General features: G+C 39.8%; 1 protein-coding gene across 1 annotated transcript; it reads right to left on the minus strand.

The window, feature by feature from the left end:
• Nucleotides 1-3,671: 3,671 nt before the first annotated feature.
• Nucleotides 3,672-10,295, minus strand: RASSF3 (Ras association domain family member 3). The gene is made up of 5 exons (XM_031055616.1): nt 10,245-10,295; nt 9,617-9,724; nt 8,053-8,320; nt 6,907-7,022; nt 3,672-6,540 (listed from the first exon to the last, which is right to left on the minus strand). Exons 1-5 carry the CDS (start codon nt 10,293-10,295, stop codon nt 6,391-6,393), a joined length of 693 nt encoding a protein of 230 aa, XP_030911476.1. The 3' UTR covers nt 3,672-6,390.
• Between the last annotated feature and the right edge of the window lie 12,067 nt (nt 10,296-22,362).

The following is a 22,362-nucleotide window of genomic DNA, read 5'->3' on the forward strand; positions in this document are numbered from 1 at the left end:
AGAGATCTTCTGTTACAACATGAAAATCCTAAGCAAAAAAACCCGTGTGTTGTGGTTTTGCTTAGCTGTGATGTTTTAAAATAATACCAAAAACATGTAAGTCTGACACTACAGGGCTAACTACATTTTTTACCTGCTTAGTAGTTTTTCTCCTCTGCTTTTGAAGCGTTCAAATTAACAAGGCAAAAACCTCACAAAAGTATTTCAGGTCTTTTGAAATGGTATAGTAACTTGAAAAGCTTCTCTGCAGAGTATTAAAGAAAAAACACCAGCAGCAATTAAGCCCCACCTTTAGAAAAGAGTGTCCTCCTGCCTTTGGGCTGCTCCAGGCTCTGAAGCAGCACAATGCACATGACAAATCCTGGACCTACTGTTCAACAAAACACACTTGTAGTGTAAAGTCTGTTAACTTCCTGGAAATGCTCCTCTGATACATCTTTTATTTACATAGATTGAACTAAGGTAGATGTTGTGTTCTTTCCATGTGACCTGCATTTTCACTCAGCCTAGTTTACATTAAAAAATGAGTGCTGGCACTTGGCAACAGGTGTTAGAAGATACTCTGTACAAGTTATACTGCACCAGTATTACTAAAAACCCACACGTTCTGACTGAGTGCTTATTGGACAATCCAGAGCAGATAAAAATACAGAAGTGTCTAACATCTGCTCACTCACATCTATGGAAAAATATTAGAAGCAAAGAGGGCAGATTCTGAAAGTATCATCTGACAAGTCTAGATTAAAAGAACTGTCTAGGATTACTGGCATACAGAAAGCACCTGTTTATCTGAAGGGAGAGCTTCAGAGCCAGTGTTCTAATACAACTTTGCCTGGGAAAACACCAAGAGGCTGAACTTCACTGTCATAAAATCTACTGGCATTCTAATTCCTCCTGAGACATGCTGGAAACAGCTGAAATTTCTGATCACATTCCAGATTCTGTATTTAAAGAGAGAAATCTTAGACTTGCACTGCTATTTTCTCTCATGCTATGTGCAAGGCCAAAATGCTATATTTAGGTTTACAGAGTTAGTGAAGGGAGTTTTGCACTCTACTTCTCTCATTGGTATTCATGGTAAAGTGAAGGCAAAACAGAACTACTTTATCTGTAATACCCTTATGCATATGGAAAATGCACACAAGAAAGACAGCACCAAGTTAGTACTTTACACAGCATCCAAAAATTGTTGATTTGGCAATTGCAAGAATAATCCTTGTATTAAAAAAAAACGTTCAAAATTCCAGTTGTGAACACTGCCCTTTCCAAAAGTTGTAGAGGGAGAGGTAGAGAACAGAAAGTGCAATAAAAAGACAATTTTTAAAAACCACCTTTGAGGAAAGCAGGAAGCAAACTGCTTGAGAAACCATTTGCTAGTACTGGGTGCCTCAGTGCAGGGTGTTGGGCTGGGTCCCTTTCAGGCCTACGCTGCTGCAGCTGAAAACACTTCTAATTTCAGCTTGCACAAGGGCAAACAAGGGCTGGAATTACCTCTCACCTTGCTAGCACATAGCACAGGAAGGTGCTTTTCAGACAAACATGTCCTGGCCTTTGCAGTATTTCCTTGAAAAATACCACAGAACAAGTGCCAGCAGCCAGGCTCCATGTCTGAAGTGCTTGGCTCAAACTGCTCTAAACTGGGCATTGCCTGCTTCTCCACACTGGCACTGCAGCAATCTCTTTTACCCACTCACACATCCAGAGGAAAAGAATTCCCCCAGAACAGGTAAGTCCTCAGGTCACAGCACTAAACCCGTGTTCTAAACAGGAGATCACAATGTGTCTCCTCTTACCTGGCTTGAATTTTCAACACAGTCCTCGCTTCTTGACCGAGCAGATGTAGCAGATGCATAACTTTACCCTTCTGGAAGTCATCCGCTTGCTTTCATCATCAAGAGTAAGAGACACTGAACCTTTCAGTTGTCCTATAAGGATGATCTGCAGCTTTTTATTCACTTGATCTAACTAAGGCAAGAGGTGAAGTCTCAGAATGGCACTAAATTAATTATGAAGTATATGTAAGAAACAAGACAACAACATTGGACTAGAAAGTTAGGACTTTATTCCAGATACTAGTAACAAGGTATTACCTTTTTTTTTTAAACAATTTGTTAAAACTGGTACTTCAGACTAAATTAAGGATTCTGTGGAGCTTTCAGCTCCAAGCTAAAAGTATATAGACTTCTATGAATATTTATTTTCTGAGACAAATACAAACACAAAATTGCCATAATCCTTGACAGTTTTATTCCATATCATTAGTCTGAGGTATACTAACAAATCTCCCTCTGGGAATGTATGAATACCGCACTAGTCAGCATTGTTTTGCTCAAAACTCACTTATTAAAAAAAAGTGTTTCTATTTTGCAGTTTTATAGGAGAAACTATTTTTTCTGCATATGAACTTAAATAGTGTAATTTATATGCTCCTGCAAGATGAAAAGCGTAGGGGAAGTGTTGAAATAACAGTTCTTTCCCAACAAACACAAGCACGGCATTGAACATTAAAATGAAGGAGGAAAACATACCTGAATGGTTCTAGATCAATGGGAGATGGTAAAAAGTGAATGCTGACAAAATTTGCAAGGACTGCAGCTGGAAATCCCCATGCTGGGAACCTGGGAAGGAAAGAAAACTGCTCTATACTCATGCACATACAGGAAGAGGGGAGGAAGGGAATGGAGTCTGGTGGCGTTTGTTGCAGATGTTCAAAAATGTCAGTGCTAAAACTTCAGCCTGCAGGAAGCCAGAGCAGACTGACAACCTGCTGATCCCTGCCATGGAGAGGAGTGGTCCAGCTGCTTCCACAGACAGTCCTGCTCTCCTGCTCTGCCTCCACACTGGACTTGTCAGTCTCCAGATGGATGATTCTGCCCCTGATCCAGCCAAAGCACACAAGATTTCTTTTGCTGAGTTGTATTGCTGGTAGTAGCTCACTCTGCCACAGGCAGAGCCCAGTGACTTGTGTGGTCAGCAGCTTTGCTGACTCCAGTATCTCTAAGGCTTTTATCCATCCCACCCTGGCTGAGTGCTGAAGCACTTGCCATTTGCAGGCCTTGCCAAGCACACACAGTTGTAATGAGGTTGTTGCACACACCAACCCTTGATGAGATCTCACATAAACCAGCCTTCAAGGCACTGCCTGAGCCACTGCCATCTCCTCTGCTGCGGGGCCAGGGTGCCCAGGAAGTGCCAGAGACCAAAGCAAACAGCTCAGCAGCTCCCTTCTACCAATCAAATCAGGGAGGAACAAACCACTTCTATGAAACACAGAGTAAGTAAACAGAAAATTAAACATGGATGTTACCAAAGAAAACCACTAAAAAGCCATTAAAGATAGAAAGGAGTAAAAAGCAGTTCCTGGGGAGAGAGGGCTGGAGTATCACCTCCAGTTTTGGTGTATTGGCCTCGTTTCTGCAAGGTGTTTTTTAACAGAAAGGAAACCACTCACCCATGGGCTGTCCCACCCAGCACCACTGCACTCCCCCTACGGAGGGCTCAGTTCCCTGAGCCCCACAACCCCCAGCTCTGCTCCCTCCCTCTCTCCCAGGCAAACCTTACTTTATGCTAAAGGCCAGCTGTGTCTGCCCACAGGACTCACAGAAATCCACTTGGCCTCAAAAGGATCACAACACATCACCAGGGAAAGGAAAAGCCAAACACACGTCACATAACCAAGTATTGCCAACTTCAGCTTTAATAATGGAACCATCACTTTTTTGCCATTTCAGTAATAACTTTAAGGGGAATAAAAACTTCCCTACAAAAATAAAACTAAGCTTGTTAAAATTATAAATAGTTTAAATGTTTGTATTTAAAGACATATATTTTAATGTTTCCCTGCATTCCCCCTCCCTCATCATTTAGTCATTCTGGTACCATCATACAATGACAAGAAAACAGTTTTGCAACAAAATCTCTGACAGTTCAATTTGATGCCAAAATTAAAAAAAGATAAAACTGACCAGGCATGACCATTTCTTTTAAATTAAAGCTGCTGTAACTGCCAGTGTGTAGAACAAAAAAGAAGAAAATTAACTCCACACATGACATCTTACAATAATTAACTGTGGACTAAGACAAAATTAAAATAAAAGTTTATTTTGGTCCCCCACCCCCTTCCCCCTCCCCCCAAATCAAGACTCATAGTGCATACAACACTGATTGAGGTTTTTGGCTAAAGTAAATGAAGATGTGCCTACTTAAAAAGACTGATAGTTTAGTTCAAGTAAAACCAAAATTCACATATTTCTATACTCAACTTTAAAACTCAAACAGTGTTTAAATCTGAGCAACAAATGGTTCAATATTGACAGCGGTTATGCAATGATTACACAGCTATGGGCAGAAACATAAATTAAGATGTTAACAGAATACCCACCAACACACTGCTGCATTCCTAGAAAAACAAATTGTAACAACACAAAAGCATTCCCTGAACCATTATAAAGTGTCTCACTTGAGGATAATGTTACTAACTCACACATGCACTACAATGTTACATGTGAAATTAAAAAAACAAACAAGATATGCCTTAGATACATTTTATAGTTAGTCCTACTCTTAATTTCTCTTAACTCTTTAAAACATTATGATTGTCTCATAAGCTCACAAATTCTTTTTACCTAAAAACCTTGTGAAGAGTTTTAAAAAGAATCTTACTAAGTAAAGGAAACAAAGGCACAATTACATAAAATTAAGGGGAAGAACAGAAGCATCTTGGAGTTTCACACAGTATCCATTAGATGTCACCAAAGTTTTAACAATTCCTTGGGAATTTAAAATGAACACATGAAGAACAGAGGGGAAAAAACCCCACCACAACTTCTGCTGCTCTTCAATCCTTAGCACTCCTCCACTCCCCCACCCCCCAGTACATAACTCATTTCCTCTCTGGCATGACAATGACTACAATATCAGTCACTCAAATCTGCCTCATGCTTCCATGCTTCTATTGCACACCCACTTCTTTGGTTTCTTTTGAACATGCTTTTTTTTTTTTAGATAAATAACTCTGAAAGAACAACTATATTTACACTAAAGTAAAAAGTTTTCTTGCTACATTTTTCCTACTTTTAAATCAAGTAAATCAGCAGTCTGCAGATTTTGGTAATCAGTTTTTCAATTAAGAGTTTAAAAACCATAAGGAAAAAAAGTTTTGACTTATTAGAAGCAGGAGTTACTAAGCTCAGTCACCAAAACAGGTAATAAATGTTAACGTTCTGCTGGTCTGGAAATGTGAATAAAAAATTCTACTTTCTTTGCCTGACTGAGCTTTTAACAAAGAAAGAAGCAGAGGAAGCTATTTCTGTCTTTCAGATATGGTAATTCAAGATTATCCAGCCTAAAAATGGATCACTGGGCCAGAGGAAAGACCTGACTTACAATAAAAATCAAATGCATCCGTAGTTGTAGCTTATGTCTGCACCCTCGCTAGACAGGTATTTCTCACAGAGTTATCTGAGACATGGACCACTTTTCAGAATTCAAGTAAGCAGCTTTTTAGGTTTGCCACACTTTTCAAACCCTGGCTATGCCTTTATGGAATCAGCTTCTCCAAAAGGGACCTGTATGTGCAGCTCCATTTCCATTCTTACTTAGCTTTTGCTTCTCGTTCCTTCTCACTATTTCTATTATCTTTATTTCTTTTCCAGTGTGGATTTACACAGTTAAAAACCATAAAACTTATTCACAATATTAAAACATACTAAAACTTTAACCTTGTAGAATTAGTATTTCAACTTTCCTCTGTGTAAATACTATTTTCATTTAAAACCTCCTGTCAGCTATTAGAGTTCTTCTCCCCCAACTCTTACCTTCTTTTCAACCTTCTCTTTACTTTCTTCACAAAGACCACTTAAAAGCTTTCCACAATTTCACAGTACAAACCACAGGATTTCATAAGCTTTCCACCTATAACAGTTCTCTCACAAATTATACAGTAACTATTCAAAAACAGAAAGGTAGTGCAAATCAATTTCATCTCTAAGATAGTGCTCTAATTCTCATCCAAATGGCTTTAATAATATTTTTAACCCATCAATTTGCACATCCTTACTTGTAAAGATACCATTAAGCAAAGAAGAAAAAAAAGGTATTATTTCATAGCATCCTAGGAAATTGCTTACAGTTTCACAGCTTGCACCAAGATAACTTGGGAAACTCTCTAGGCACACAGAGGGTTGCAAACTGATGTACAAACATGCAGAATCCCTTACTTGTGGGTGCAAGATGCTAAGTGACCTGGCTTATGGAACCTAAGTCTATCCTGGCATCACAAAACAGTCTTCTGAATAAAGAGAACTACTCTCTGCTGCTCTTTGTAGTTGGGTTTGGCATGTTCTACTGACGTTTGGTAGCGCGTTTTCCTGAGTGTCCTTTGGCCCCTTTTTAGCCAGGCTTCAGCACCCCGCGAAGGGCTTCTTCAAGCTTGCCCCTGTAAGCTGCATAGCGGTTCTTCAAGAGCTGCAGTTGGTCACTTTCCTCTTTGTCCAGTATGCGCAAGAAGTTTTGCAGTTCAGGAATACTAAAAGCTTCCCACTGCAAAGACAAAGAGAGCAAAGAATGGATGAGATCAACAGAAAATTCATAAACCTTTTATATATGCAGTATTTCCAAACAACCTCAGACACTGTAGACAATTTCCAAGTGAAACAGTATCCGGCACCTTCCTCGCAAATCTTAGGGCATCTGAAAATATTTTACTCTTTCAATTAGTTTTTTTCTTCTGCAAGTAACAACAAGTCAACCTAACCACAAATGAAATGTTTACAAAAGGCGCAAAGGAAATTAACAGGGGAAAAAAGTCTGCTTCCAGAAAATGATCTGCCCGGTCAGCACAGCTCAAACAGAAGCCCACTCATCCACGAGGTTACACAAACACTGACCCAGGAGGATGTGACCTACCATGACTTCTCCAGTTTCATGCTCGCGCAGAACAAAGCTGAGCATTTCTGTTTTGGGGCCTGCCACCAAGCGCAGGTAGAGGGGATGTTCTCTGTCTGACAGCTTGCAGGTATAAACTGCAGGAGAAGGAAACCACAGTCATTATCATCTTTACCAACAACAATTCCAACACTTGGAATGACTAACACTAGCTAATGCTACAAAAATTTCAGAAAGATGCATGTGTAACCAAAATACGTACTGGTTTTGAGCAGTGAGTTTTAGGGAGGAGCTGAGCAGGTGACTGATGGTGACAGTGCAACACTGCTTTTGCACAGGAATGAAACAGCCTCCAGTCAACACAGTACATGCAGGGCAGGGGGGAAAAATAACCCACAAGAAAAAAATACAACACACAGATCTGGTGCTCTATCTAAGCATTTATGAGATCAGAGCTGTGTATCACTGTTCTGACTTAAGTTTTCCACTTAGAATTTCACACATGAAGTCTAAAAGACATGTCTGATTGCCTGACAGCCAGAAACACCTGAACTACTGAAACTGCTCTCAATGTCCATGGAAGGAAGGCAGATTTTAAGTGCAAGAACACAGCACTGGCAAAATGCACCTTTCCCTAAAAAACCCCTTTTCCATCTTATGGTATTTCCATCTCAACTTACAACAAACTCCTAACAGCAGCCAGTGCCCAGGGACAGCCACGTGAGCACTAACACATGAGCACAACACACGTGCCCATGGTTGTCACCTCCAGAGCAGTCTGCCAGTGCCAGTAACTCATGCATCACAGACACCATGGCTTATCTGTTTGAAAACCTGGCCTGTAACTTCATCTCACAACTCTGCAGTGTTATCAGGCCAGCTGAAATTTAGGACCTGATAAGGGCATAAAATAAAATGGACTGCAAAGCACAGGAGATCTGTGTAATATTTTAGCAGGTGACTTTGTCTTGGATGAATTACCCTGAAAATGCCCCAGTCTTTTACTGTCTTACCATGCTACTTTACATATGGAAAAAAAGACAAGGTAGGAAAACTGTTACCTCCACTTATCTGATTTCTTCCACCTTGCTTATTTCAAGTATTACTATAGCACAACTCCCTCCCCAAACCTTTCCAATACCAAAATACCACAAGCTCAGTTTATACCTTGATCTTCCTTGTGACAGCGTTTATAAAGTGCAAACTTGGCAGGGTTGTCAGCGACAAAGAACTTCTTGAGCAAGGCCTCGATAACTTCCCGCACAGTGTTGGTGCTGCTGATGTGGAGGGTGTTCACACAGCCATCTGGCAGGTAGAAAGCAGTTTCCTGGCTGCTGGGAGCACACCTGCCCTGGCTCTGGGAGGACTGCACAGTGATGGGTCTGCATAGCTCCATCTGCACCTTGATGAAGCCAGTGTAAATCCCATTGGCGTTCTGCAACGAAGGAAAGGCCTGGACTGTTAAAATCATCAGCAGTGACCATGTGTGACACAGCAGTGCAGCAGGCACATGAAAATGCTCACAGTGAGCACTATTTAAATACCACTGCAATACATGACATCTCACAGGAAAGGCATTGTTCTCGTAATTCAGACAGTTATTCTTTCTGGTATACCTTCTGAATAGAAATTTTTCTTATTAATAACTACTGAGTATTAATTTTTTCTTAATAATAACTGTTGAATTCTAAGTATATTAGCCCCTCATCAAGCAAAAGGTACAACATACCAGAGATAAGTTTTCACTTTAGGAGAGGACTATGAAGTGAAAAAGATCCCTAATACTCATCTTTAGTGACAGATTAAATGTGGAAATACAGAAATTCTCTCCCACATTTTAGCTGTCAACTTAGTCTGAGGCATTTAGATTGTTTATTTCAGTTGCTCTTGAAAGACAAAATAGCAAATCAAACCTTACTGAGCTAGAACAATTTTGACAATCTGGTTTTAGGCATAATAAGTCCTGATCCACATGCAAACACATAACAAAGATCTTTTTAGTACACAGTCATACTTATATGGTTTAGGATATAATGGAATTTCAAAATTTACATATACACACCCACAGGAATATGCCATGTATTAGAAAATCTGGACAGACTAACAACTGAATAACAGCTTGCTAAGCAGACAGATGTGAATTTTGTTAGTACAGTCTTGAGTAGACTGAACTGAATATTAAACCTGGTTCACAATCCTTGGAAATGTGAAGCCTTATGCATTCCAGTTTGTCATTTCTATGGTTTCTGGGGGAAGAAAGTCTCTTTTTATGCTGAAAACCTGTATGAATACTCTGAAAGTATCCTATAATAAATATTGCATGTTTTAACTTTTATCACTGCTTGAGCATCCTTATCAAAGAAATCTGACAAAAATTTATCTGCAGAAACAAGAAAAATATACCTTCATTTTTACCATCTGAGCATTTTCAGAATTTGTAAGAAAATTCTGAAAAACGTACACCTTAGAGTCAACTTACAGTTTACCTTAAACACATTACAAATTATATCAGTTTGTTTTTAGAATATTTTGTTTTGACCCATGTAAAAGAGTTACAGGGATAAAAAGCATTTCAGACATGAGATTTAATTTGCCAGTCTAAAGAAAAGTCTCTTAGAAAACCATTTAAACAGAGTTTAATATGTAAGATGCTGAGAATAAAATAATTCACAACGCACTACAAAGCTACAACTCAACATCAAAAATTACAGAAATTCTATGCAAAACTTACCAAGGTCATCTTTAATTTATCAGTGACGGATGAATTATAGCTTTGTATCTTCTCTTTAACTTCTTCTTTACTGAGATAAACATGAGATTCTCTCTCCTTCTGAACATCCTTCAAAAACAAGACAGCAGTTTTAAAACACACAATATAAAAGAAATTATTTTGTGATACTGGATACAAACATTCTTAGTCCAAAGGGTAATTATTCCACAGAGGCTCAACATAACAGTAATAGCTGTGCAGCAACAGAAAGGATTAACACATTAAGCAAATCAAACAGAACACTGGGACTGAAGGGAGATGGCAGGGAGACAGTTTAATCAACACACCCAAAGACACCTGTGCCCTTTTGTTGCCAACTGTTTTCCCTCAAATATTTTGCAGCAGTATGCAAGACAGCTCGGTTCAGCTTATGGCTTGATTTTCTCATGTCAATGCTATGCCATCCTGTAAAGAACACTTAAAATTTTCGTTAACTATCACTTGAGGCACAAATAGGTATTTCTGAACAAACAAGGAATACATCTGAAAATAGCAGCACATCCTAGCAAGTAACCCCAACAATCCCAGTGTGTGCCAACAACACGGCAGCATCCCTGCATTCCAATGTGACAGACAGGATGTTACATACAGGGTCACTGCCCACTGCATAAACCATCAGAAGTAAACTCTCCAGATACATAATGTTACACCAATTGCACGTTTTTTTCCATGGGGAAGGCCCTATTAAGATTTTTCTATTGTTGCTTTTACAAGGTTGCTGTGGATTTCACGTGCGGCAGTAAAAGAAGACCCTGGAATTGGATTTTTTCCAAACAAACATTTGTTCCCAATCTGTATTCCCGCAGCAGCAAACCAGTGTTATAAATACACTCCAGTTTCTACCGCTAGCACAAATGCCATATATAGTATGAAAGAGTTTCAGCTCTCAGCTTTGATGATTTAAGGCTTCAATTAGAAAAGGGAGAAAGAAGCTTTGAAGAGCCTCGATGCTTTCAGAGAACACCTGAGCACATTCACCCTACAGACAAACCAAGTCACAGTTCCATCTGTCCTCCCAAACACATTCCAGTGTAATGTATCCTGAAGAAGGGCTTCCCTGACTTCAGTGGCCTGTTTTGTATCCCACTCTATTGGACACCACTCAGCACAGCTCAGCACACATCTTTGCAGGCACTTCAGTTTGCCAGACACTACCCCAAAGATGAGCGCATTTGCTGTGGCATTGTAAGGTTCCACTTGCCAGAAAGAATCTGCTGAACTTTTTCTGTCTCCTAATTTAAAATCAACTATTTTTAGCTCTTTTAGGCTTAGTTTTGCTTTTTCTATATGGCATTTCACTAAATGACATGCTGGAGCAGACTTTTTTCCCATGGCTATAAAAAGAAAGGTGTGGTCTGAATGGAGAACTTGAAGCCAGAAACCTTGAATTCTGATCTGAGCTCAGATACTGATTTCCTGCATAACACTGAGAACATACCTTTATTTCAAGATCAGAAAACTGAGGCAAAAAGGAACACCAGTGAAAGACAACTCTGCCATTAGCTCCTTAAGCACAATTCTAAGATTGTGTAGCATTTCGCACAGCTGCCAGACCCCACCTACTACATTACAGATACCCAATTACTGAACGTTTTCAGAATTCAAATCTCTATTCTCCCAAGAGAAATGAAGCCTTCTTGCCCTTCTGTTTTCCATCTGCCCCAAACTATAAAGAAAGACAGCTTAATTTAAACTGCCCACTTCATCTCCCCAAAGGCTTTTTCAGCTTTATAGTGTTCAATCTGGGGGCAAACAAAGGGGCACAAAGGAAAAGAAGTGGATACTAAAGGGACACGAAACAGTCTGCAAGCTTCTGTCTGACATCTATGTGGCACATTTCAGGAACCCAAGCTTTAACTTACAACATTCCCTGTCAGTGTAAGTGCAGACAAACTCCTTCACATGGATACCAGCCAAGACTCACCTCAGAGACAAGCATTCATACCTCTTCAGCCTACTAACAATATTGATACTAAAATTCCAATAGCAGATACCTCAGCTTTAATGCTTATTATTAATTCATTTCTGATTGTTCAAGCTGGTACCTACCCTGTTGGAACTCTCACCACAATTACTGAAGTCACCCACAACATCACACAATATTAAGCAAAAAACACTAACTAGGAAAGAGGAAAAAAAACTCACCTTTCCTATGTTGAAATATCAACCTTTGTTTAAAAAAAAATAAACAAATAAACAACCACTCCACATTAACTTCTGTGCACCTCAAAGTTTAATTCCACAAAAAAGACCTTTAATAACTGTAGATGACAAAAAGAACCTATTGCCTTTAATGGCAATGGCACAGGGTAAAGTTCACAAGGCTGACATCTAGGAAATTACCTGCATGCATTAAGAAAAAAAAGGACAAGGAAAAAAAACCTTGGTGAATTGGTGGGTATGAACAGACAGCAAGAAACTTTCTTCTATTTTCCCATAGGAGAGTTTTCATACTGCTCTCCCAAAATGACAGAAGTTTGATCTGGTTAGAAAAGACACCACCCCACGAGATCACTCTGATCCTAGGGATTGCCATGACAGCAGGCATGACAAGCAAAATCCAAGCCCAGCATCGAAGCCCAGCGGCCAAGCCAGTTGATTTACCACAACATTTGCCCTGGTGATGCTCTTGTAGTCAGCCTTCCCAGGTGTAGCTCCACTACAGAGTAGGCCACAAGGCATCACTGGGACAGCTGTCATCCATCAAATGAGTTAGACACGATTCCATACTTGAACATGCCACAGGAATTTTTCCCTTTTTGCACTAGCACCAGAGGCCAGACAATTTTGGCAAAGCTTAATTAAGCCCACAAAAACACATCTGTGTGTTTACGCAAAAGCGAGGATTACCTCCTTTTGTAGTGAGCACTCTGCCAACAAATGTACCTCTAACTCATTTCCTAAACAACCAAAGCCTAGGCCTTAACTAATTTCAACAACATGTAGTTCATAGCAAATCTCTGAACTGAATACAAAGAGGACTACTGGGATTAAATCAGACAAACGGACCCAAAAATCATTCAATAAAAATACAATACATCATAGGCAGAAAAGCTGTTTACAGTCATCATTTTCACCCTTCTCCTCCATCTTTCACTATCAAGACCGCAGACAGTGAAAAGTGAAGATGTGTCCCAGGAGGGGAAGTAACTTGATGCCACTGGAAACCTAAGACCAAGATCTTGATGAATTAATCTGGTGATACCATCCTGCACCCAAACAAAAAGCTCAGAACACTCCAACTACTCATTCATCAGGGTACAACTTCAACGAAACAAACAAAACCTCCTCACTAGCTACACACCAGGACTTAGAGAGAATCACATTGCTGTCACACAAACTGCAGAGACAGTAAATCCCACATGACTGCTGCCAACAGAAAGCCAACAAAGAACAACTCACTGGGTTTATTATGAACAAGAAAACCTCAGCCCACCATGATTCACTGGGTCAGCTGCTCTCACTGAATGTCATTAAGCAGAATACACAAATTTCAGGCACCTGTGTCTTTTAATTTTCCTAATTATACTTAGGCAACATGCAAAGAGAAGCTAATAAGATGTTATACAGGTGGTTTTTTCCTGGCTTTTCTCCTCAGCTTTCCTGGGGCTGAATTGCTCTCAGTATACATTGGTACCTGAATTTTGCCATACAGCTTTGCTAGCCACATTAGAAATGAAAATAAGTAAGTCTTCTTTGACCAGCATACTTAGGTCGGTTGAGGAAAACTTGACAGACTCATTTCCCACAGGAAATAGCAGGTCCTTTATAACAGGATCCACTAAAAGGAAAGCTGACCCCTGCTAACTCTGCTTCTAACAGATCAAATTCCACCTGGTTATCTCAGCAGGTAAATTTATTACCTGTGATGACCTTGAGTCATCCAATACAACATCAATACTTCATTCATCTCTACCATGCCATACAATGTGCTTCTGACATCCTGCTCTTGAAATGGCCACCAAGTGGTTGAAGCCACACCTGCTCAGGGAAAGCAATTGCTCCAAAGGCAGCTGTTTTAAACAAAGGAGCAAGAGCATTTTGGAGGTGAAATTTGGCACAGCTTCTCAAAGCCAGTGCACTGCTCAGGCACAAGGGGAGTGTGATTCATCTCCAGGCTGATTCATCTCTGGCTCCCTACAAAACACCCACCACACATACCACAACAGTGCAGGGAATTGGGAAACTGCCTTTCTTCAAAAGTCAGGCCTGGTGATGAGTTTCCTAACCACAGATCCTTGTACATGTCACAGCAGGAGAGTGAAGTATGAGCACAACCACCAGAGCAGTTCACACTGTGTCTTCTTCCATCAGCCAAGACCTAGATGTTGCCAGGCTTAACAATATCACTTCTGAGTGCTGGTGCTCAAAAAATGAACTTTCTCTATAAAACAATGCACAAACATTTCCATGCTGGTTTTAGTAAAAATTAAATAAAATATATAGAATAGAACCTGAGCTAGGTTCTCTTCCATCAGTAATTCTCAGTAATGTCTGCCACATCAACACCCATTTCTCCTCCCAGCCCAATTAAATGTTTTCCTCATCAGAGCTCCTGGTCTCCTTTCACTCCCTGATGCTAATGTGTTCTTGTCACTTCCTCAGACCAGCACAGATGGGAAAAACAAAAACTGGTCTCAAGGACACAGTGGAATACATCAGAACTCACACAAATTATATATTTGGGTCTAAACCACTAATTTTCTAGTCTGAGCTATTAATTTTTAAGAATTTTTTTCTGTCCTTCACAACACTTACAGTGCACACCACTGGCATCCATTTGTATTAAAGCCATTCCTCTGATCAACCAAAGCAGCATTTCATTCTCAAACAGAATTCCTAAGCAACAGCTGCCAGTAAGAGGGAAATGAGGCAAGTGCTTTCATTTTCCCAAGGGGAATAGCTGGTCTTTCATCAGAGCTCATGATGCAATGCCTCTTCAAAGTTGAGCTTCCTCACAAGAAAAAGAGCAGAAAATGTTTTTTCTTTATCGCCTGCACCCCCCATGCTCATCTCATTTATTGTAGCACAGATGTTTAGAGAAGCAGCACTCTCTTTGTATCATTTATGCTGAGCGCAAAGCCCTAGATGAGGCTAGCTCAGCATGAATCCTCAAGAAACACAACTAAAACTGCACAAATTACAATTAAAGTCAACTGCAAATCAACTTGTGGTCCCAAAAAAGAAAACTCACATCACATCAGTGGCTTTACGGAAGTCTAAGTCTCACGGCTGCTGCCAAATCCTAGTGCTGCATGCAGTAATAAAGCACTAATAAACTCAACAGCTACAGGCTGCTATGGGATGAGGCTGAGAAAAAGTTTCACAAAGAAAGGAATCTCCAAAACCATGAAGCCTGCATCCTCAGGATCCCTGCCTTGAGTCAAATGCCTGGCTTCCCCAAACTGCTACTGCAGCCTTCTGTATATGGAGAGATACAAGGTCTCTCTCTTCCATCCAGCCTGCTATTTTCACAAAACTTTGAGAAATTAGCATCTCTTGAGGAATGAAGAACCAAGCTCCTCTTACTATTTCAGCTTGAAAGACAGAGGAAAATATAATGGACAAAAGGTTAAACCTATCCCAGGAACATACATAAAGCACTTTTATGAGAAATCTGAAGAACCAAAGAGACCTGTGGGAACTGAAGCAATCTTCTAAGACACATCAGTCCCTAGCTGAGCTTTCATGTTTCACATTAATCCCACACGTACTGTGACCACGATTCAGTCAGATGAATGAAGATGTCACGATCTTGCTGTAAATTGTGGCCAGAAATATTTTTTGAAATAAAACACTGAAGGTTTGAAAATGAGAAATTCAGCCTAAACTATGTTAAAAAAAAAAAAGTCTTGTTTAGTCACAAAAATTACCAGTAGTGCAATCCTACTTGCATCACATTTGCATTAAAGAAAGGATTTAAGTAACAGTGCTATCGTACAACAAAAAAAGTCCAGCAGAGCATACAGGAAACAAAATTAATGGAATTCTGATCTCAGTTGTTACTCCTACAAGAAAGAACACTCCTTCCTACAGCCTCGCAGTACTCCTACAGGAAAGAAAGAAACTGAAACCTTGCAATTAAACTATTCTGAAACAAGCATTTTACTTCTCTCTCATCCTAACTCTCCCGAGAGCACAGCAGCTTTGCCAGTGACAGTAATTTCTCCTTCTATCCTGGGGCAAGCCTGAGCTCCAGATACGTGCTCCTCCTTCATCTGGAACCCTGAAACTCACCAAGCAGGGACACTGGTCACAGCCAGTCACAGACACCAGTAGCCAAAAAGGTGTGAAGACCAACTGGAGGCAGGGTGGCCAAGAAGAAATGTTAACATCCAAGTGTCTCCAAGCAGTGGCCTTATCGCATATCTGAATCTTGAAATGTTTGCATCCTCCTGAACAAGATGAGGTTGCTCTTTGGGTCAGGAAAAGAGGAATTTTTCTGACAGGATGGATGTGGGCAGAATAATCTAATAATCTCTGTATCTTCCTTCTTTTTCTTTTGCTTTTTGCAGTCAGGGAGATCTAATTTCCACAGTGGCACACAGGGCAAGGAAGCAGTCTCTTTTTCAGGAAAAGATTTTGTTTTTCTAAGCAGGTTTGGCTGACATGAGTTTGAACAATTATCCTGACATTAAGAGAGAGTTCAAGAACAGCCCACAACATGTCCCCCTGACAGAGCAAGAGAAGCGGCACCCTCCCAGGTCAGGTGTACAGGGCATGCAGCCTGACAGTCTGCCTTCAACACAGCAAAGCAAAGGCTATTTTGAGCAAGCACGTGAGCCTTTTCTGCAGCCTCTCTGCTGGCATCCACAAGTGTGGAAGCAGGAATTCAGAGGGCACCTCCCTTCCGAGTCTGTTCAGTGTCCATTTATGGCCTTGGTGCCTATGCAGGCACATAAACCCTTTTTGAACCTGCCAACACTGCCTGTCTCTGCAGCTCCTGTGGCAGCAAGTTCCACAGATTCATGCCTGCAGTGTGAACAGGTACTGCCATCTGCTTTAAGCTGATCTTCTATTAAGATAGAAGATAACTTCTGTTAAAAACATTGAATGCTCTTTAATCCTAATATGGCAAAACCTGGTAAACTCAAGTTTCACCTTCAGCTTTTCTATCACCTTTGTGATTTTGTAAACCACATCACACACACTTCTTTTTCCTCTCCAAAGTGAGGAGCCTTGAACTCTTTAGTCTTTCCTAAGGTAGTTGCTCCATCCTCTCAATCATTTTACAGCAGGGAGACTAACCACAAAAATGGGATGTGGGGACCAGACCTGTACCAGAACTTGTGACATAGGTGCACCAGAGCTTAGATGCTCTTTGTTTATAAATCTGTAGGCTATAGGTCTACAAAATATCTTTTCTTTTATCCATGATGCAATGTGGTCTCCCTTCCATGGTGGTTACAGAAATCACCATGCAACACCACAGTTTATAATTTTATCATAATTTTACAAGGTATAAGCATTACAGTTAATAAATGCTTGTTACTTTCTGACTATTTTCAGTTTTTACCAAGTATCACCATGTGGTTTGGCATGCAAATGAAAGCAATGAATGACAAAGTAAAACATTATGGCTCCATCTGCCCCCTCTGATGTAAACACTCAAATGTTTATATGGTAAATATTTTGAAGTAGAAGAGAAACAAAACAAAAGTTGTAACTTCCCCTTATTCTTTTTAACAAATTATTTTCCTTCAAACAGAAGCAATATAAACACAGTTCATATTCAGGCATTGTGAAAGGAAGGCTAGAAAACTGAATATATTTGTTGGTGACATTAACATTGTTGCTAAAGTTTCATTTGAGTTCATCATGACATCACCTCTGAAAACCCCTAGTTACAAACCCTGTTGTACCCTACATGGTTGTACTTTAACTACTGGCATGCAACCCAGTTTCAAAAAAGCAGTCATCTGTTTAAAGTGAAAACCAACTGTACAAATAATAGCAACTCAGGCTTAGCATTAGATTTGGTCCCTAAAGACACAACAGATTTTACACAGATTTGTACATTTTCCTCTCTCCAGACTATGTCATGTTTTTAAAGAAATATATTCCATGATTTAAATAACATTTAACAGCTGTTTAAGTTTTGCAAATTTCAGTAAAACTAGATATAAGAAGTATCACAGACAATAAATCATTTCCTTCAGGTTTCCTCTTCAGAAAGTGTGAGTTTTAACTGCTGGCTATTTAAGCACATAGGGTTTTAATGAACTAAAATGGATTACCAGCCTCTGTGACCTGTACAACAAAATCAAGCTTTTAAAAGACTATTAGGAAACAAGCTTATACAGGATATTGTACTGAAAACTACTTAGCGTATCTTGAAAGCTAAGAATGGTCTGAAGCCCAGGGTACTAATACAAGTAGAGATCAAACAACTAAGTAACATTAGGGCTGTGGGTTATTAAACCACAGTGTTTGCATATGACCCCACAATGCAAGAATCCAAGACATTCCATACAACAGAAGGTAGGAAGAGGTTGTTTACAATTACAACCGCCCAGGTCTTCAAATGCAACGATCTAAATTTTATTTTAAAGCTGACATTGGAAACCAACCAGCCATTCCTGGGGAAGCAAGCCCCATGCCAGGCCAAGGCATAGTGTTCTTCCTGTGCTTACTGCCAGACTTTCCAGTCTGAAGCAAGCTCAGCTGTGGGCCTTGTCTCAGCAGAAGCTGGGTGATGTGCCAGCTTTTGCCAAGTGTGTTAAACACCATTTCATCTTTAGAGCAACATTCCCTTCCTGGGTTTGGTAGGGTGGTTCTAAGACTGTGTCACCAAATTACTTTTAAAACCTGTCTGAACCAAGGAAAGACAAGAACTTCATAACCAGGCCAAGTCTTAGGGCTGGCGTTAGACAGAAATGGTGAGCCTGCACATGATCACAACAGTCCCACCAACCAAGTAATTTTTGTTTGGATTTGTTCCACTTAAAAGAAAAAACACAAATCTCAAAAATACACACTAACAATTCTCACCTAGGAAATATCACACATTGGCTCTTCAGATACAGAACAACCCTGACAGTTTTCCCTTATCATAGACACTACAGTGAAAAAATGTTCAGAAAGATGAACAGTCTTCTCAAAGAAATGCCAGGGTTGTGGGGAGGATGTACTACTTTGAAGAACACACAGTTTTTCAAATTCAAAAAGTTACTGTTACTGTCTTTATCATGCTGGTGCTGATCTCACATTTGAAACTTTTCTGAAGGGAAAATGCCCTCCTCTACCGCACATGTACATCAAACCCCCACAAAATTAAGGAAGTACAACTATCTATTTTTCAAATGGAAGTCTGCTTTTGCAAGGCCTCAAAAGCTTGTAAAAATAACTGGCAGACTCAGAGAATGCTCAAACTTGTAAGCAGTCACTGGTATCTTCAGTAATATACCCAACCTCTAAACCAAAGTACGGAAGTATCTTCTTAGTATGTTAAATATGATCACAATAAAGCCATCACATATGTAACTGCTGCTTTATGTATATGCAAAACAAACAGAGCTAAAAACTACATCCAAAATCTAACAGTCTACACTGACTGGGGGTCTACTTTAAAACAAGTTTAGGTTTTCATGAAATAAGTCCATAGGAAATATTTTTACACCAACATGATCTCTCTCACTGCAATTTGTGCAATTAATTCTCTACAGAACTTCCACAGAAATATTTAATACCAGTCTCTTCAAAGAGACATTCAAATTAGATACTTCAAGGTGCAGACAAAAGGATGAACCCCTGCAGCCTGGCCTGCATGAAAAACTTCCTCCTTCTTTCACATTCTAGAAAATTTAAATCACCTGGCACATTTCATTAACAATTAAAACTGTAATGACTGTACCCTTTGCTACAGCCTTTTAATTACCACATGTTATTAAAAATCAGATAGTAGCCAAAAAACATTTCTAAACCAGCATACTATAATCATTAGCTTTACCTACTACTGCTTGAACTGATCTGGCAAAAATTCAAGAAATAAAAAAGCATGGGGGCAAACTAGGCGACCATGTAATAGTGTAGTGTAAACTTACATTGACCTTAATGATAGGACTTTACCTCTATTTTGTAACCTCAGCCTTAAGAAGTCAAATGTTGAAACAAAAAAAAATAGAACCCCTTAGGCAATTATCTCAAAGCTGCAGCAAACAGGAACTTTTCAGTTCTTTCTCCACCTTCATTCAATTTGACTGGAATTGCAGTTTGAACTTATCTAGACTTCAGAGCTCAGATTTGATTGCTGTTCCGGTAAGAAGGAAAATAAAGAGCTTGGACCGCTCTTGGACTCTTTGCTGCAACTCCCCATTTTAAGTTATTCCTCTCATCTTGTGGATGAGGGATGCAGTAGAGCATTCATGGCCCAGCTGAGAACAAACTGGCAAAGGCAGTTGGCTGCTGGACCTCAGCCCTCCAGCCCCATGCCACCACCCACCAAAGCCCATGTCCTAGTGACCTCAAGATCACACTGGTAAGATGGTACTCAATCCTCAGATCTCTGCATTGTGAGAAAACCAACCAACTGAGTCAACAAGATTATGCCTTGAATAAACTCATCAGCATGGTAATGATAACCTGCTTCTCAGGGGTTTCAATCTCTTGTTTTTCTACCACCTATCACACACATATTTAAGGCTACCAAGCAATTCAATTGCAAGCAGAGTGAGACTGACAAAAGGACAAGTCTCTTCAAAACCTCTACATTTTCTAAAAAGAAAGACAAACCATACTATTACCATTGCAAAAACTGAAAACTGCCACCAACTTGTGTTTCAACCCTTTTTGCAAAAATACACTTGCAGCCCAGTTTCAGTTTGAATTTGTTTTCCAGAATACACACACAACACATTAATTTCTTACAAATGAATTCAGGTGCCTCCAATGCTGAGACAATTTAAAAGACAGCTCTTTTAGCCATATGCCTGCTTCTCTGCTAGATGCTACCACTGTCTGAGAAACCAGTGTCAGCTGTCACAGTCCTCATCCAGTAACAGAATCACTACCATCCAGCAGACTGCTTCCACAAATCCAGGAGGCTCCTTTCTTAAATAGGTCGAGTAATGTATTTTTTTCTTTTTACAGTTGAAAAAGAACAGAATAAACAAACTGAAAACAGAAGAACTAGCAAGGGAAAGCCAGGGTTTTGTTTTATTTTTGCACAGGTTAAAAAAAACCCCACAGATAATATAAACAAGCATCAACCAAGTCTGCAGCATGAGAGAACTACAGGGCAATAAACACCTCATGGCACAAGTCCCAACTTACCCAAACACTGTGCTAGCCTGGTGCCATGTATCAGCAGACAGTTTACACCACTAACATCTCCAGTGCCCATGTGAGCACGCTGCTCCCTTCTCATCAACTCACAGTTTCTGCATCTGGGTAGACCATTATGCAGTAGTGAATCACTTCAGAACTACAGGACAGTTGTTACACTCAGACATTTCTTTTTTAATAGCATGAACAAAAGTGATAGCAGTGCTATTTAGATCAATACTGGCAGGACAGAGTGGAGAGAGTAGGAGGCCACAACCAGTAGGCATTCAAGGGAGGTGTGAACAGAAGACTTCAGAACATGGTTAATGAATATCCCACAGGAAAAGCTGGATAAACAAACTCTCCATCTGAGGAAAGGTCAGGAGAACAGCAATTAGGCTGCACTGGAGAACAGGGCTTGCTTGCTTACAACCTGATGCCATGGCCTGACTCCAACCACAAGTTATTTTGCCATGCTGGAGAATGGCCACCAGGAAACCAGAGAAGGGGGAAAATGATTACATGCTTTGTTCTTAAGGAGCAAATGGGAGAATGTGTTGACTTTACAACATAAAGTTCAAAAAGTTGCTCTTTTTTCCTTTCCAAACAGCTATTTCCCTGCTTTTATGGGCAGGATGTTACAGGCACAAGGAAGCGCTGCTGCTACTCCACCTTTCCTTAAGCCTGACTTCTGCTTCAGGAAATGTAATCACGAAGCATATGAAGGTATGAGATCTGCTAGAGCTGATAGGCATTTCAGGTAGAAGCAAAAGAGTCTAGCAGACTTTTTCATTTAAAAAAAAATCCTTGTTAGAAGTAATAAGGATAATCAGTACCACCACACCCTCTGAGAAAACACTCACAAGACAGAACACATTGAAAAGGATGGGTCACCTTATGGACAAGCATCAGATAAGATGAAACCAGTACAATCAGAATTTCCTGAAATAAACAATAAATTCTGCAAAGCAAAATCACAACTGCCTTTTAATAAAAGTATCGGAAATATTTTGTTAACATTTCTTTAACAAAGAAATGTACTTTAACAGAAAATACTGAGAACTCATGGTTTTAGCCAATAAAATGAAGCATGCAACCAGACATCAACACTATTTTAAAAGGAGATCAAAATAAAAGTTAAAAAAAACTAAAAACAAGCCATCACTCAACTGGGAATACCGCATTTGCCTATGTCTTTAAACTTACAGTTGTTAAGGTACTAAGTTATACCTCTATCTTATCTTATTAGAAGTTTATAGATCACAGGAGCCTTTCTTAACTTACAAATATACACATGCACATTTGAAACTGTAAAGTAAAGGGGAGTCTTTTTGAGAGCTGGAAAAATTAAGAATATATCTGGAACCTCTGAAACGGACAAAAGCATTAGCCTGTAATCAGGCCAGTCAGTTCACATCCACTCTTCCACTGAGCATATATAATAC

This window comes from Geospiza fortis, unplaced genomic scaffold (assembly GCF_000277835.1).
Source record: "Geospiza fortis unplaced genomic scaffold, GeoFor_1.0 scaffold166, whole genome shotgun sequence".
Lineage (NCBI taxonomy): Eukaryota > Metazoa > Chordata > Aves > Passeriformes > Thraupidae > Geospiza > Geospiza fortis.

What these genes read in the sequence shown, in the direction of transcription:
- RASSF3 (XM_031055616.1), bottom strand. Translation starts at nt 10,295, where the DNA reads ATGTATCTGGAGAGTTTACTTCTGATGGTTTATGCAGTGGGCAGTGAC. An exon ending in ATGCAGTGGGCAGTGACCCT is followed by an intron (nt 9,725 to 10,244) that starts GTATGTAACATC and finishes TTGTTTTTGAAG; the next exon opens with GATGTTCAGAAGGAGAGAGA. An exon ending in ATAAATTAAAGATGACCTTG is followed by an intron (nt 8,321 to 9,616) that starts GTAAGTTTTGCA and finishes CCTTCGTTGCAG; the next exon opens with AACGCCAATGGGATTTACAC.